At 44.5% G+C, this 17,785-nt stretch overlaps 1 protein-coding gene across 1 annotated transcript in view; it reads right to left on the reverse strand.

Annotated features, from left to right (window-relative positions):
• Positions 1-2,659: 2,659 nt before the first annotated feature.
• The window catches only part of CRTAC1 (cartilage acidic protein 1), a 41,369-nt gene continuing 26,243 nt past the window's right edge, over positions 2,660-17,785 (reverse strand). The window contains 9 exon segments of the mRNA XM_061637705.1: positions 2,660-2,778; positions 3,382-3,525; positions 3,791-3,833; positions 8,978-9,126; positions 10,008-10,176; positions 10,304-10,404; positions 15,612-15,694; positions 16,389-16,525; positions 17,459-17,598. Of these exon segments, the coding sequence (XP_061493689.1) occupies positions 2,660-2,778; positions 3,382-3,525; positions 3,791-3,833; positions 8,978-9,126; positions 10,008-10,176; positions 10,304-10,404; positions 15,612-15,694; positions 16,389-16,525; positions 17,459-17,598 (1,085 nt within the window).

Below are 17,785 nucleotides of genomic sequence, written 5' to 3' on the forward strand. Positions count from 1 at the left end.
TGACAATGGAACCAGATATGTACAGAGGTGATTAGGCTCTCCCTCCCTAGATGTCTTCTGAGCAGAGGCTGAACAGCCAGCTGTTGGGGATGCTCTAGCTTTGGATTCCCTGCATCAAGTAATGGGCTGGCCTAGAAGCTGGCCTATAAGGCCCCTCAAACTCTATGATTTGATGAGTAAAAAAGCAAATGGATTAGTGTTCTTCACAAGTAACACATTTATGCTAGAAAAAAGACAAAGATTTATAAGCACTAAAGGAATGAAATTCTAAAACTGTATCTCTAGAAGCAGGAGCTGTAATGTCATTACTCAAAGGACAGGCAGATACACTTATGAAGGGCATTGAATGAGAAGCATCATCTCGTGTCTCAGCAACAGCCAGGTGTATCAAGAAATAATTAACCCTGCCCAAAGATATTGAGTTTCTCCTCTTTCCTTAATAACAAAAAATACTAACTAATTTGTAGTGATGGATGAACTCCTTGCTGTTAGGCTTATAATTGAGCTGGGGATGGAGAACTATCCCACACATCCAATTCAGAAAATTGTGTGTGTGTGTGCATGTGTGCGTGTAACTCATTTCCAAGCATTTCTCAGACCCTGTTGTGCCCCAACATGTCAGGATCCAAAAATTTCCCTGATCCTTACAACAGCACCAGTACCCACACACCTTTTTATGTCCTCCCCTCAAACTTGTTCCTCCCCTGAATTTATCTTTGTTGCTCCTCCAGGAGCAGAAAAAAAGAGGGAGGTCTCTTCCTGCTGCTCTAATGCCTGCATGCTGCTATGACTGTGTGTGAGATGCAAGATGTACTGGGAAATGTAGTTTTCCAGAACTACTGAACTGGATCACTTGCACTGGGAAAATCACATTCTTGCATCTGGCTCACAGCATGCCAGCTATATCCCTCCCTTTTGCTGCTGGAGTACAAAAAACATAAGGGAAAGCAGGAAGATGAAGTCATGGTCTATCAATGGAAGGGTTCAGGGACATAGGAAGGGTTTTCGTTCTTCTCTGGTTTGGATTTTAAACTGAGCCAGAGAAGAACTTTTAGGGTCAAAATGCTTGCTTCGTATTGCAATATGAGCCCATCTGGATTTATATTCCAAGGATAATGTTATGATCCATCACTACTCATTTTATTTAAAGGAAGAAAAAGGACTAACAGATTATATTAGGGTATGAGAAGGAATTTTCTATCAAGTCACATTGATTGGTGAATTTCTGCCTTCCCCTTCTTTCTGCTTCTTTTGTGTGGCACAAATCATTTTCTTGAGCCTTCTAGGCTTCCTTTACTAAAGCAAGGGCCATTTCATATTTTTTGCAGTTAACCAAGGGCCATTTCAAAGGCCATTTCATGTTTTCAGTGTGTCCAAGGCTGGAACACAATAACTTTTGAATGGGAAACATACAGCCATAAACACAATGTGGAAACCATGGCCAATAAAGACTCTCTGGGTAGTGCCCGTTGTATAGTTACACAGTTATGGTGTTGTTCATTATATAAGAGGCAGTGGCTGTGCCAGAAATGTGTTTGCCATGTGATGTATGAAGCAGCCCTTTGCCTTGCAGTAATCTTTAGCAAGGAGGATTTTGTTCACTCCTATTTTGTACTTGTGATACATTATAATGATCTAAACAAATTAGGAGTGGGAAACTGTGGCCCTTTATAAGTTGTTGGACTACAACTCCCATTGTGCCTGACTACTGGCTAATGGGAGTTGGAGTCCAACTACATTAGGGAAGCCACAAGTTCCCCATCCCTAATCTAAATTATACAGGTTTAGGAATTCTGTTAGAGCTATTTGCATATGGAAGAAGCCCGGACACTTGCTCTACTAAATAGCAACATTACATGGTCTTGCTGGGAGGCAAATAGGCAATGTGCCACTATCTTAAAAAGTGAAACCTCCTTCTATGTAGCCAAGTTTTCATGGAAGTGTCTGCAGTCATCTGTCCTGCTAGCGTGTTGGCTGCCCACTTCCCTGAAAAGTTCAGAAGTCTCTCACAAAAGGAAACTGGCATACAGTTTGGCATCACCTCATTAAGCCTACTCTCATCTTCCGAATATGAACTCTTGTTCCCATTCCCAGCCACATCCCAAACATAGCTGCAAGCAGGTGCTTATAGACAGTGTAGAGTTTATTGGGTGGAGTGGGGAGGGTGATTCTCCAGCTGGAAGACCGAGCGGGTTCAAACTGCAGACACATATTGGTAAAACAAGATCAGAGGTGAATCCCGGTCCAGTTGGGCTGGGGGAGGAAGAGAAGGAGGGATGGGAAGCAATCATGTCACAGGCCAAACCAGCAGGCACAGAGTAACTGTGATCAATTTTAACCAAGTAAGCAACTACCAGCAGGAGCCGCCATCTTGGTTAAAGGCAAGCTCCTAAGAAGATGGCAGCCACACTGAGGAGACAAAGCATTGGTGGGGCCTCTGCCCTGTCTTGTTTTCTCAGAAAACATGCAAGGGGTGTGACACTAGTGACAGTGTCATCTGCTGGGCTGCGTAGTGCCCTTTGCAAAGATGGCTGCCCCCCCCTCAGTCCATGTTCCCAGGGACCACCATGAGAAGACTGGATGAGAGAAATTGGAAGGGAGGAGTACAGGGAAAGCCAGTTCTTTCATAAAGGCTACTTTCATCCTTTATTGGCAAGGCTTAAAGTGCATAGGAATGAAAGCAGAGTCCGAGGCAAAGTGGAAGAAGAGAGGCTGAGGGCAAGTTGGAGCCCAACCAACTCCCTGAGGAAGGGTATCCACCAAAAAAGGCCACTTGAGCTGCATAAAGAGGGAAACAGAAAGAGAAGGACAGACACAAGGAGAAAGAAAGACAGGGCTAGAGTTAGTGGCAGCTGGCAAAGAGGGAAGTCATCAGGGTGCAGTAGGGAGCTGAACCATTTGTTTGGTGGCAGACAAGGGCCTGGAAACCCCACCTGACATTGAACATACAGGGGAAAGCAACAGATGGGGAGAAAGGTTTCAGCACCCTTTCCTGCACCTGCCACCTTCCCCTGCAAACTGCACCCTTTTCCCACTGCTCTGCAGCCACTTGGCAACTATTATGGTTTTCCAGCCCCTTGCCTGATGCCAAATATCGAATTTGGCCAGGAGGTATACTCCACCACTTCCCCACAGCTACCCACTTTGCTCCCATTGCTTCTCATTGGTCAACATAAAAAACCTACCTTTCCAAACTCAGGACCTCACTAGCTATGTTGCTTTTTCCTCCTCCTTGCTCCCACCCTTCTTTGGATAGTGTCATAAGCAAAACTCCAGCCCCAGGTAAACTTGTCACTGCTTGGCTGACTTCAGGAGGGTTTAGCCCCAAGCACTGCCCCTGAGAGGAATGTATCTCTCTGTTCTGCCCAGGCCATCACTCACCAACACAAGCTGTGCCGTCCTCATTGGGCTCAAAGCCCCGATGGCAGCGCCTGTTGCTGCGGCAACGGTACCCGCCATATGTGTTGATACAGATGGGCCTGCCCCTGGGGCAGACAAACGGAAATTCAGCACACTCATCCATATCTAAGAAGAAGGGGCAGTGGGTGGGTGGAGGGGATGGGGGGAAAGAGAAAGAGAGAAAGATAGCATGACAAAGGCCCAGGACAGCACAGAAGCGAATGACAGCCTTTTACCACAGTTGGGCTGTTGCTTTATCCCCAGAATACAGCCATGCTATTGCCACTGGATACCAGAAAGAGCCCACATTGTACCCCATTGAGTCCAGCTGTGGGCAGAGGAAATTGCACCCTAGTACCATTCACTGATCTGCCCTTGTCAGGTGACTCACCGACACATCGCCCGTTCTCATGCTGAGAGAAGCCTTGGCCACACTGTAAGGGAAAGAGAGAAATTTGTCATCAGTGTGCTACTTAATTTACTCTCAAGCTCATTTCCCTCTCTACCTTGCCTCCTCTGAGATGCTATTTCCAGGAAATCTAGGAGTCTGTGTGGCTGCAACTTGTGCCTCATATCATATGGCAGCTAATGTGGTAGCTCCCAGTTTAATCTTTTTGTCACAGCCTCAGTTCTGAAAAACAGTATGGAAAGTTTCTGCTCAATGCTTAAAACTACAGGGGAATCTAGGCAGGGCTTTCTCAGCAGTCAGAGGATGTGATAATTTCCCCCAGTCACACTTTGCCCTCTGACATCACCCAGGGGATCATCCAAGGGCCACTCAGAGATTGTACCCCTTTGTCTCCCAAGAAGAACATCATGGTGTACCAGCCTGTCGCCATGTCTTTTTTAACATGGTTTGTAAACCTGAGGGTAGGGACTCTCTCTTTTTAGTTAATGTGACCTATTTTGATACAATATTTCTCTAAAATGTGAGTTGATTATGTTATATTGTATTATAGCAACATTTTATTTACATAATTTACTCTACCTGAAATTGGGGAGGGTGAGATTGGTTAGAGAATTAATTAACTCTTTTTTGTCTGCCATTCTGTCCATCATTTATTGCTCCAGTAGACTATCATTCTCATTGCCTATGGGTATGCAGCCTTCTAGGATTACTAACATCTGACCCAGTGATCTGGCTCAGTTGTGCCTGCCCAGGTACTCAGTACAGTACCAAGATAGGCTGGAAGGTTGTTGTGGTGGTGAGGGATTGGTTGCCTTGATCGACAGCGATTCCACTGGTCTTACCAGGAGACCTCTCTGTCCTGGGGCAGGCTATGAGGGCCTGCAACTTGTGGTGGGCCAAAGTGACAGACTGGGGATCTGCTGGTGTGCCACCCACCCTGCTGCCCAGCAGTCTTCTTGACTGTTATGATCTTGAGCGTGGTGTTGGACAGCCCCAGGACAATTGTCTTGTGGGACTTCAACATTCACGTTGAGGTGGATTTTGATGAGTTGATGCTGGACTTCATGGCCTCCATTACAACCATCTCAGTTTGTTATTGGCCAAATGCACAGACTGGGGAAAAATACCCTCAATTTGGTCTTTTCCTCAGGGTATGAGGAGGATGGTCTGGCAGATGAGATAACTCTGTTCTCATGGTCAGACCATTTCCTGATGGGCTTTGGTCTCTCAATGGCAATTCCTCCCTGCAGTGGTAGGGGACCCATGAAGATAGTCCACCTCCATCCAGAGACTGATGGAATCCAATAGATTCGTAAATGTTCTGGGAGATTTTCCAACAGATACAGCTAGCAATTCTGTCTAGGCTTAGTCTCATTGTGGAGTGGCGAGAAGATATGGCCATTGATACAATCACTTCCAAGTGCCCTCTCTGGCACTGTTTCATGTCTAACCCAGTGAACAAGATGTTGCAGCCTTTTGTGACAGATTTGCTAGGCACTTTGAGGATGAAATTGGTCACCTCCACAATGACTTATACTCCATTGTGTGACAGGTCCCACTGAGGTGTCCAATGTGCTGTCTAGTCTGGTTCTGTGGGATCATTTTCATTTTCTAAGGCCTGAGGATGAGGACAAGGTGTTTGCAGCCATTCAGCCAACTACATGACCTCCCAGTCCTTGCCCATTGTGGCTAACCTGAGGTAGCTGGGGAGGGATGACCAGGTGGGTCCAGGGTGTGGTGAACACATCTTTATGTGAGGAGGTGGTGTCTGCCACCTTAACAGAAGGACTGCTCCTTAAAAAACCCACCCTGGACATAGACATATACGACAACTATCGCCCATTCAGAAATATGCTCTTTCCTAAGCAAGGTGCTTGAGAAGGCAGTAGTGGTGGCTCAGCTCCAGGGGCACTTGAAATAAACTGATTTTCTACATCCATTTCCTTCTGGATTTAGGCCATGTTTGGGGATTGAATCGGCTTTGGTCGCCCTGCTGGATGACCTTTATCAAGAGAAGAACAGGTGGAGTATAAGGAGTGGTGCATAGACTGGGAGTAGTCCTTGATTCACCTTTGTCACTGAAGGCCACAGTGGTTAGGAGCATCTTTTTACCAGCTTTGACTAGCTATTAGTACCAGCTAGTTGTATTAATTAATTTTATATCTGCCCTGGCCTATTGATGCTATTTTATTTGTATTGTAATGTTTTGTTTTGTTTTTTAACTGCACAGTGCCTTGTGATTTCAAATGAAAGATGATATATTACTATTTTAAACAAACAAATAAGCCATGGCTTTGCACCAGTGGGAATAAAAATACATGAAAATCAGCTAGACCCAGAGCTCGGCAATTCATACATGGAGTCCTTGTACATGTGACGTTTCCCATTTACGTCAGTGGAAGGGACAAATCGACACATGCAAATGGATGCACATGCAGAGTTGCTTCTTCTAAAGAACTAAATAAGGCACTCATTGCAGGAGCAGCTCTTCATATAATGTACATTAGAGCCCCCACATCAGATATCTGGATAGGGACAAAAATGAACAACCAGAACAAATTCATATTTGCCACACTGAGCTCCTTTGGGAGGAAGGGCAGGATATAAATATAATAAATAAACACGCAAGTCTCATTCATTTCCATAGTACAAATGCAAAACTCTATATATCTGCAGAATTTGCCATTGAACCTAGCAAAGAATTCACAATTCAGTGTTCACAAAACAGGAACATTATATAACTTACATAGTTATCACACATTTCTGGCTGCACATCATAGGGAGTGTTCCATGTAAAGGCCAGCAGTCAAACTATTTGAAGATGGTATACAAATTCACTTCCAGTCTTTCATCAAAGGAAGTGAATATTCAAGTTCTGTTTGCAAATTTCAGCAGCCTCTTATTGGTCAACTCAGTGGTAAGCAGCCGAGGAACTGGAGCAGTGGAAGGACAAAGTCTGCTTTGGAGAACTTTACTAGAAATAACTCTAGTAATTCCCATTGAAGCCAGAGCTGAAGAAGTAGCATTGCAGAACTTTTTGACACTGATGGTCTGGCCATTCTTTGCCTCCTGCCACTGCAACTCTAATGTTGAAATTCACTGTGCTGACGGAAGCACATTTTGTAAAAACATCACTTCATTTTTTATCTGCCTAACACACTCAGGCCCCTTTAACTGTTTCACAGCTTCTTGCCTCTGATCAGTTTAAATGTTGCTGTCATAATTCAAGGAGCTCCAGAACAGAGAAAACAGGCTGCTTGAAGGGAACAGACTTGAAGAGATGTAGAAAAGGGAACTGACATGGAGCAAAAAAGACAAAAGCAGGGACTCTGGTTTGGGTTTTACTATGTCTTAACTGAACCTGGCTATTCTTGTTGAGGAATCTCTTCAACTGCCATGCACTCTTCCTAGAAAGATACTGCAGTTACATACAACTGACATCCAACACTATTCAGAGTTTAGTGTGTGAGTAGTTTTAACAAAAGCAAGCAATTTATTCTAAAATTATATGGGGAAATGAGTTTCTGGATGCAACCCTTATATATGTGCCTGACATCATCTCTTTTATCTTTTAAAAAACCCACACAATTTATCTTAAAACACTTCCCCACCCCGCACTTATCTTGATAGGTCTTTTATTTTCTCATTTTTATTTTCATCCTGGATCTGAGGAACTTTTCATTTCCCCCCTTCTAAAAAAATCTGCAGGCAGTGCCCTTGTTGATTTTTATATATTATGGATGTGCAACAAAATGCTGTAGTACACCCCCACTTTCTAAGAGGAATGCTTCTGCTTATTGCTGCAGACATCCAGACAGCCTAGATCAGGAGCCTTGTAGTGCTTGTTTAGGAGTGGGAAAGGGATAAAGGACACTTCCCTTCTTTCAAGATTTTCCCCTGCTGTGGTATATAGTGTTAGAGGCCTTCCAGCTTCCAAAATATAAATAAAGATTTATTATGTATTGATGTTATCAATGACATTTGCACGCCACCCCATAACACAGGGGTGGAGAACTGGATTCAACTGGGTCAGCTGATGGGCACTGATTGCAGCCCCCACTTTTGGCAGGGACCTGCTGTACTCAGGAGCTCCTGGGTGAAACCAATTTAAGCAGGACTTGTATTTGGTGCTAGATCCAAGTCTTGTTTGCCAAGGAACAATCAGGAGCATATTAAGGCTCCTGAACATTCTTCTGTAGCTGCATCTTTACCTGATCCACACCTGATGCCATGGATGATGTAAGGTGTGGAGCAGGTCGGTGTGACTTAGGGAAAATATCCTTGTGGGCCAAATCAAGACCTCTGACAGGCCTCATTTGGCCTGCAAGGTAGAGATTCCCTACTGCTGCCATAGCATAAAGTTGTCTGGGCAACTTAAGATAAATAAGTATGAAAACAATTTAAATACTAAATAAAATAGAACACCATAAAAAGTAATATAAATACAAGAGCAACGACAACTACAACTCACCACAATTGGAAAGCTAAAACACAGATTTAAAAACAGAGAATACCAAACAGCATGAATTATTTAAAGGCTCTGAGTAAACAAAAAGGACTTCATTTTGCATTGGAAAGACCACAAGGATGGGGCCAGGCGATCTCTCTGGGAAGTAAGGTGGCCAGGTGTTCTGCTTTACAGAGCACAGTCCTGTATGTGAAGGATTGTTAGAGGACAATCCTCTGTTAAAAGATCTATTTGGTCCAAGTCCAGTTTAAAGATGAAGAATCCTAAGAAGGGCGAGTGAGCATGGGCCTTGAAACTGCCCATCCACAATGAGCATCTAAACAGCAGGCTAAGTGGGCACACAGGACACCAGGTCATAGTCTTCCCCATTATGGTGAGATGTACAAGTATTTCTGTTTAAACGATACACTCTCTTGTTTCTCAGTGGCTCTGTTTTGCTTTCCTTTCAGCACGAGGCATTAGAGGAGGTAAAAATTATGATGGTTCTAGACATGCTTTATGCAGGAAACACATCTTAGGTTTGCAATTTACCTTAGTAAGGGGCAAAAATCAGTCAGCACAGAGCCTTCACTAGGATTTTACATGTCTCTCAGCAAGATGAGGAAAAAGAAACATAGTTTAAAGAGGGAAGGGGGAAATTCAGGAGGGATCCACTCCAAACTCCAAGCAGCTTACACATAGTTAACAAAGGCAGAGCTCACCTCAAGAGGGAGTATGATAGGGGGTGACCCCGCAGTGTCCCGGGGATAGGGAATCTCCAGCACAGAATTGGTCTCACTGCTCACTACAGTGCGGCTGATAACTCTGCCATCTGGCCAGGTCACCTCCAGGCTGCTGGGCTCATCCTGTCCTACAGGGAAGAAGAGCAGGGAAGAGTTGAGCCAGAGAGAGAAAAACCTGCATCCCTTGCAACAAGCTGAATTGCTTTGGAGAACTATCTCCCATGCAGTGCTTTCCTTTCCCCCTTCCCAATTTTAACAATTTCTCCCTGCAGAGATTAAAGAACTTGAGATGCAATGAGGGTCATGTCTTCCCATCAGCCACTCTAAGCCAACACCAGCACGGCTCCCAGGCACAAGGCCGGCTGTGGGCATTCTGGTGCATGGACCCGCTGACTTTCTGGCCACTTGGCTTCTTGACTCACAGCCCAGTCTAACCTGGCCATGCCCCACTAAGCTGGGCCACCTCAGGCCTGTGGAAGAGTAATGAGGTGTGGAGACATACCATCTCTTCTGTGGGAACAGCTGGAGGGAGCAGGCAGGGCTTCTCTGCCATGCATGCTCACTCTGCTCTTTGGAACTGCATGCTCCCATCACTTAATTATATATGAGGACAGGAAACAGACTTTCCAAATGTTTGGAAAGAAGAGGGCTGTGCACTGGGGTTAGATAGACTTCCTTATTAAGCAGAAACTACAGTATTTTTGAGGGACATTAGCAGAATTGGTGGAATTCAAAGATGGGGCAATATGAATAGAGGTGGAGGTTTCGGACTGAAGGGAGTTAAGGATGTGAGTTAGAAAAAGGTCAGAAACAAATGTCTGCATAGCTTGCAACGTGTTCTGGCAGTGTTTGGCAGGTATTTTCAGGAAAGAGAGGCAGAGGGGATCCAGGAAGCTCAGAAGCTGTGAATTATTGGGATGGTTGTAAAGGTGGATAGGACAAGAAGAGATCTGGGATGACACATACTACTCGTAATTTGTAAGCCTTGTCTCCACTCCTCCTCACTCACCCAAGCCAAAATGGGCAACGGGCTCCATCTCGCACAAGTACCCAGACCCTCCATCAATGATACGCAGATGGGCACCACTGTGACGTGTGAACAGCACCACCTTAGCACCGCGAGCAAATGCCCCAAAGCGTGTACGTGGAATCACTCGCAGCCAGTTGTTGCCAGCACCCTGTGGAGATGGACAGACAGACTCAGCCAAGGGATGAGGGGGACACAAAATTGAGGAAGGGGGACCATGCTGCTGACACATGGGTTGAGGTCTGAATGCATTATGAGAAGCACCTCTCCGGACCCACCTCATTGACCTTGAAGACTGAGAGTGGCTGTGCCATGGACTCGCCATGTGACAGGATCAGGTCCAGCCTCCCATCGCCATCAATATCCACCACTGTTCCCCCTGGAATGACACAATTTTAGTAAACAAAGGTCTTGTTTAGCACACATAGGGACATCTTTCCATTCCACAATCATGGCTGGTATAAGACCCAGTAGGAGAGTCAAGGAATAGGATTTCTTACCTCTTTGCCCCCTGATTCCACACAAATTGCCTGTAGTAACATTCTCTATCTCTGTGCCTGCTTCTGTTGCTTCTGCTCCTGGTGCCAAATGCTTTGTGAATAAGAGCATCTTTTATACTTGCTGCCAATTTTACTCAAAATTTCAGCATCCGGGTTACAGATGGGAATCACACAGATAGACCATCCTCTGGATCTTAATTTAATCATAATGTAGTATAATTCTGGCCTGGCTTGACATTCTCCTTTTATGGGGTAGGATTCTTCCTTTTCTTTCTTTCTTTCTGATGGATGTACATTTTTATTATTCTTATGGTTTATTCTGCTATGGATTTTTAATGTTTGATAAGTTGTTCTGTATATTAATATTTTCTAAGTCTCTGAGATGTTTTCTAAAAAGTGCTATCATCATCATCTTCCATGTTTTGCTCTAAGAGGAAGTCAAGCGTGAGTGACCAAACCACCAGCTTCTGGCTCAGGACATGTGAATGTTCTGTCCCTCGGCCTACCCCAAACAAATAATAAAGTTCTGATCTTGTTATTGTACATCAAGGCCTCCAGCTTTAACAACCCCTGTTTCATTTGAATGTCTGTTGTATATATGGTGAGTAGATGCTCCCTGTATCCATTGCCACAGTGATGATCCCTTCTTCAGACCTTGATGTGAGTGTTGGGACATAATGAGTGTCTGGAACTTAAGGACCAGCCTTTAGATCTGCTAAAGCTTATGTGCCTCCTCTAGGATGCACATCTTAACATGGTGAGGGGGTTTGAGAGTGTCGAAGAAGCTGAGAACAATGCTGTCAGGAGTCTAGACCAAGAGGCTAGACTCCTAGCAGAGTCACCGAAGGTGGAATGGTCAAAGCTGAGACACCAGACTAAGATGCATCCAAACTCAGAGGAAGGCAATGGTAAACCACCTCTGAATATCTCTTACCACGAAAACCCTATGAACAGAGTATCCAAAATGCAACATGAGATAGTGCTGGAAGATGAGACCCCCAGGTCAGATGGCACTCAGAAAGCTACTGGGGAAGAACAATGGACAAGCATTGTGACTAATGATGCAACCAGGTCAAAGCCAAAAGGAAGCCTGGAGGCTGATGCACACAGGTGCGGAAGAAGAGTCTGGAGTTGTACGATGTACACAATAGGAACATGGAATGTGAGAAGCATGAACCAGGGAAAGTTAGAAATTGTGAAGTAAGAAATGGAATGCATCAACATTACAATACTTGGAGTGAGTGAATTAAAATAGATGGGAATGAGACACTTTCAATCAGGCAACTACAAAATATTTTATGCAGGAAATGAGAAATTAAGAAGAAACAGGGTCGCTTTAATAGTGATGTAACAAAAGCAATTAGGAGCTATAACGCAAGGTCTGAGTGAGTGATATCAATAAGATTAAACAGGAAACCTATTAACATAACCATCATCCAAGTCTATGCTCCAACGGCAAATACAGAAGAGGAATTGGAGAGATTTTGCATAGAAGTACAGGAAGAAATTGATCACACACCAAAACAAGATGTGCTGATAATCATGGGGGACTGGAATGCAAACATAGGGAACAAAGAAGAACTAGAAATTGTGGGGAAATGGGGCTTAGGAGATAGAAATGAGGCAGAAGAAAGACTTATTGAATTCTGTGAAGCCAATAATTTGTTTCTTGCAAGCACATTTTTTGAGCAACCGAAAAGACGACTGTACATGTGGACATCACCAAATGGTCAATATAGGAATCAAATTGATTATATAATTGGTAGCAGAAGATAGAGAAGTTCCATACTTTCTGTGAAAACAAGACCAGGAGCAGACTGCGGAACAGATCATGAACAGGTAATATCAAAAATCAGAGTAAAGCTACAGAACAACAACAAAGCAATCATAATGCCAAAATACAATTTAAATAACATCCCAGAAGAATATAAAGATCAAATAAGGAAAGATTTGAGGCTTTAAACATAGTTGATAGAGAACTAGAAGAACTGTGGATTGAAGTCAGAAACATTATCAGGAAAGAATGCAAAAAGACCTCTAGTTAAAAAGAAAGACCTCAATGGATGACTGAAGAAACTCTTAAAATGGTTAAGGAAAGAAGGAAAGCAAAAGCAAAAGGAGATAGAAACCCGGTCAGAATCCTAAATGCAATAACACAGTGACTAGTACATAGGGACAAAGAGAACTATTAAGTTATTGTAAAGAAATAGAAGAGGACAAGAAAAAAGGTAGAACAAGAGCCCTATTCCAAAAGATTAGCGAAATTAAAGGGAAATTTAAACCAAATTTAATGGATGTTGAAAAATCAACAGAGGAACACACTGACTGACCGAGATGAAATAAAAGGAAGATGAAAGCAATACACTGAAGAACTCTATAAAAGAGATGACAGAATGACAGATTCATTCATGGAGGAACTGTATGATGAAGAACCAGAAATTTTAGAATGTGAGGTGAAAGTTGCTCTTAAAATACTTGGAAGAAACAAATCACCAGGAACAGATGGCATACCAATAGAGTTGCTACAAGCTACTGAGACTGAATCTGTCCAAATTTTCACAAAAATATGTCAAGAAATATGGAAAACTAAACAATGGTCCACAGACTGGAAGTGTTCAATATATATCCTAATTCCAAAGAAAGGGGATCCCAGGGAATGCAGTAATTATCTATTGCCTTAATATCCCATGCAAGTAAAGTAATGCTCAAGATTCTACAGCAAAGGCTCTTACCATATATGGAGCAAGAAATGCCAGATGTCCAAGGTGGATTTGGAAAAGAAAGAGGTACAAGAGATCATATCGCAAACATACGTTGGATAATAGAATGGACCAAGGAATTTCAAAAGAAAACTACCCTGTGCGTTATAGATTAAATCAAAGCCTTTGATTGTGTAGATCATGAAAAACTATGGAATGCTTTAAAAGAAATGGGGGTGTCACAGCATCTGATTGTCCTGATGTGCAACCTATACTCTGGACAAGAGGCTACTGTAAAGACAGAATATGGAGAAACCGATTAGTTCCCAATTGGAAAGGGTATGAGACAGGGGTGTATGTTATCACCCTATATGTTTAATCTATTTGCAGAACATATCATACAGAAAGCAGGATTGGACCAAGATGAAGCAGGTGTGAAAATTGGAGGGAGAAATATCAATAATTTAACAAACGATACCATATTACTAGCAGAAACCAGTAGTGATTTGAAATGAATGCTGTTGAAAGTTAAAGGGGAAAGCACAAAAGCAGGTCTACAGCTGAATGTCAAGAAGACTAAAGTAATGACAACAGAAGATTTATGTAACGTTGAAGTTGACAATGAGGACATTGAACTTGTCAAGGATTATCAATACCTTGGCATAGTCATTAACCAAAATGGAGACAATACTCAAGAAATTAGAAGAAGGCTAGGACTGGGGAGGGCAGCTATCAGAGAACTAGAAAAGGTCCTCAAATGCAGAGATGTACCACTGAAAACTAAAGTCAGGATCATTCAGACCATGGTATTCCCGATCTCTATGTATGGCTGTGAAAGTTGGACAGTGAAAAAGGCAGATAAGAGAAAAATCAACTCATTTGAAATGTGGTGTTGGAGGAGCGCTTTGCGCATACCATGGACTGTGAAAAAGTCAAATAATTGGGTGTTAGAACAAATTAAGCTAGAATTATCATTAGAAGCTAAAATGATGAAACTGAGGTTATCATACTTTGGGCACATAATGGGCTTATCCACACGGGAGCATACCTTCATATTAAAGACACTGCTTTTACAGTCATGATAGATTTGCAAGGTCCACACTTGGCAGCTTCAAATCCGCTGTTTTCCATTCACACTGGTAGGCATTCCTCTGTGAAGGATCAGTGTCGCTGCTTCCTTGTGGCTCCACCCTCTAATTTTACATGTTTACTCCCTCTGGTTCAAAGCTGAAGCCAGGAGAGCGTGTTGGTATGAAATTGACAAGAAAAAATGAAACTGACAACCCCTTCTCCATTGTCCCAGCCTAGATGGAGGGGGGGAGTGAGTGAAAAGGCAAAATATGCAGCGGCTGGGGCAGCTTTTCCTGGTGGCAGAGAGACAGGGAGTGGGTGATGGGGCATTAAAAGAGACCCTGCCCACTAAAAAAAATTGAAGCAAAGCACCTACATGTAGGAGCGCTGTGCAGCTGAGATGGTTTTTCCTTTCTTTTTTGCATTATAATTGGATTAGGTTAATATGGATTTAAAGGGGAAAACTGCATTATAGCTTCTCCTTGCCTCCAATGTCACCTGAACCATACAAACTACAAGGGAATGCAAGTAGCACCAGACACACACTAAATCACTGTGTGGATGAGCCCAATGAGAAGACATGATTCACTAGAAAAGACAATAATGCTGGGAAAACAAGGGAGTAGAAAAAGAGGAAGACCAAACAAGAGATGAATTGATTCCATAAAGGAAGCCACAGACCTGAATTTACAAGATCTGAACAGGGTGGTTTATAACAGATGCTATTGGAGGTCAATGTTTCATAGGGCTGCCATAAGTTGTAATCGACTTGAAGGCATATAACAACAACAATGGTTACATGAAAAGCCAGAAGACCAGACGTATGGGTTCTTCCAGGCACCATACACTAAGTGGTGGCACAAGATAGGACCTTCTCTGTGGTAGTGCCGTGACTTTGGAATGCTTTTCTTTTAAAGAGGTGCACCTGGCCTCAACTCTGCTGAATTCCAGTGCTGGGCTGAGACCCACTTCTTTACCTGTGCATTTATGAATAGTTTGGCCGTGCTGTAATGTGTATGTAATGATTATGCTGGATTTGCTGCTGATAATCTGTTCTTACTGTTGGCTGTTTTACTGGTTTTATTAGATGCTTATTGTTTGGGTTTTTTTGGTGGTTTAAATTTTGTTGTTACCTGCCCTGGGATTTATATGCAATATGGGATATAAATATAAATACATTTTGAAACAAACCCTTACCCACCCACCCACCCACTCGGGCCCTCCAGTGGCTACAGTAATCCCTCTGTCCATTAACCCTCCTCTTCCTAAGTGAAGCGACACAATCATGATCCACAACAGACACCGCAACAGCCCACCTGTGCCACGCCCCTCAGGTTCCAATGCATCACCGGGATTCAGTTCTTCAATGGCTGGGTCAGCATGCTCTCGGCGGGCAACCCTGCATAAGAAGGGGATCATGCCAGTGCAGAGCAGGTGCTGTCTCCTCCCGCAAAAGCACCTTTCATGGGGTCAGGTCTACCACTGAGTGGGCACCACCCTGTGTCCACACACATGGCTCTCTCTTGTCAAATGTTTCTCTTCCCAGAAGGGACCCTGCCCACTCATGGAACAACAGGTTTCTGCATGGACTCCCCAGATTTGCCACATGCTGCTGCTGCTATCACTTTATTAGCCTGAGAAATGTAAGCGGCTCTGTTTAACGAGCCATTGATTGCCTACAATTAATGGGAACCGTGCATAAGTGCTAATTAGTAGAAGCCAGAACCTCCAGGGATGTGGTCTAGGCAGAACAGACTGCTTTATTAGAAGTGATGTAGGAAGGGACTCAGTCACAGCTCTGTCGGCTGACTGGAGTGGGGACAGGACACACCCTCCCCATCCTGGTGAAGCCACTTAGCTCCCATGGATTACAGCACAGGGGGGACCAAATGGCACTATATTCCGGACCAAGAATCCAGCCCTCCCTCCTCCCTCACCCCCATATTCTCAAGTTCTGCATGCAGGACTTTCTAAAGACACAATGGATTTACTCCAGACTCTAGTGTAAGGGAGTCCTTCCTGCAGTGCCCAGAGCCTAATAAGATGGGGAGCCCACTGCCCCATTCTCTGGTGGCCATGTGGCTCTCACCCACCGGAAGAGGCGGTTGGCGGATGAGCCGCGATAGGCGATGTTGTTGAAGAAGACCTCCAACTCCTGGTCATTGTCAAAGTCAGCAGCGATGACGGTGCGGACAGGTGATGGCATGGACAGTTTGGGCGTGGCAATGTCCTGGGGGAAGGACGGGGGTTAGTGGGGCAGGGCTTGGGCTGGAGCAGGGCCAAGAGGAAGTGCAGAATAGGAATAGGATCAAGTGGCAGGAGAAGGTGTGGCTGGTGGGCCAGTATACACATGAGCTGGAGGGGAAGGTAACATTGCTGGAGGAGGTGGGATAGGTCAGAGCCTATCAACTCTTGCAAGGCAGGCTCTTGTGGTGACTGGGGGCAAAACCAAGGAGAGGAAAAGGCTGCCAGATCTACATTGCAGGAATAAGCAACACTCAAGCTGTGGATCTAAATATGAGGCAATCCTTTAAAAACAAGAAACATCTGGCAACCCATTTGGGGGCAGAAACTGCAGTCTCCTTGGTGGATGGATCTAATCTATAGCTCTATTCAGGCTTTCAAGAATGCATGGGGGGATAAAGTGATGAGGGAGTGCAAAAGGGGGGCAGCACACTCCAGCCCTGACCCCAATGTCCTCATCCCTGCCTGTACCAATGTGACCTTTGCACATTGAGGAAGGGTGGAAGAGGGATTGTTCACATATTCAGCAGAATGCACTTTTGTGCCCACCATTGGGACCTTTCGATTGCACAGGTTCCTGATCATTGGGGGAATCTACGCTCATTCAGCTGAACACACAAAGAATCCTCCTTCAGACTCAATACTGTACATAAAAGTTTGGGGGGGCAGAGCTGGTGGGGACATGGAAACTAGGGGTGGGGCTGGCACGAATGGCCTTGCACCCCCAAAAGACATTATTCCCTTACTGGCTCTTTGAATGCCTGAATAAGGCTTCTTCACATTCCACTCTTTCTTAGACTCTTCAGTTACTGGATCCCTGGCCCGCCCTCCCCCCACCTCCCGCCACTTCCCTGCTCACAGCCCAGGATATCCTGGCAGTTCACCGTTTTTGGCCCTCCCTCATTCATGTTGCACTTACCCGGAAGCGCCCACCTGCACTCATCTGCAGATAGAGCCGGTGTGGTCCATTCCAGTTGCCGTAGATTAGGTCAACTTTGCCATCACGGTTGAAGTCAGCCAGTGCCACGCCACGCCCGTGCTGGTAGGGGTCATCCAGGCCTACAGAAGGCAGCAGAGGAGTAACCAGGGCTGTGTGTCTGAAGGCGAACAGGCCCTTGCACTCAATGGAGCCTTCCCTTCTGCTGATGTGGGGCTCAACGAACGAGCTGGACCCCACACACTGGCAGATGAAGCAAGGGGGTTATCAAGCAGCTCTTACCCTGCATGGCTCAAATTCAGCCTGTCA

The sequence above is a fragment of the Rhineura floridana genome, chromosome 7 (assembly GCF_030035675.1).
Source record: "Rhineura floridana isolate rRhiFlo1 chromosome 7, rRhiFlo1.hap2, whole genome shotgun sequence".
NCBI classification, from domain to species: domain Eukaryota; kingdom Metazoa; phylum Chordata; class Lepidosauria; order Squamata; family Rhineuridae; genus Rhineura; species Rhineura floridana.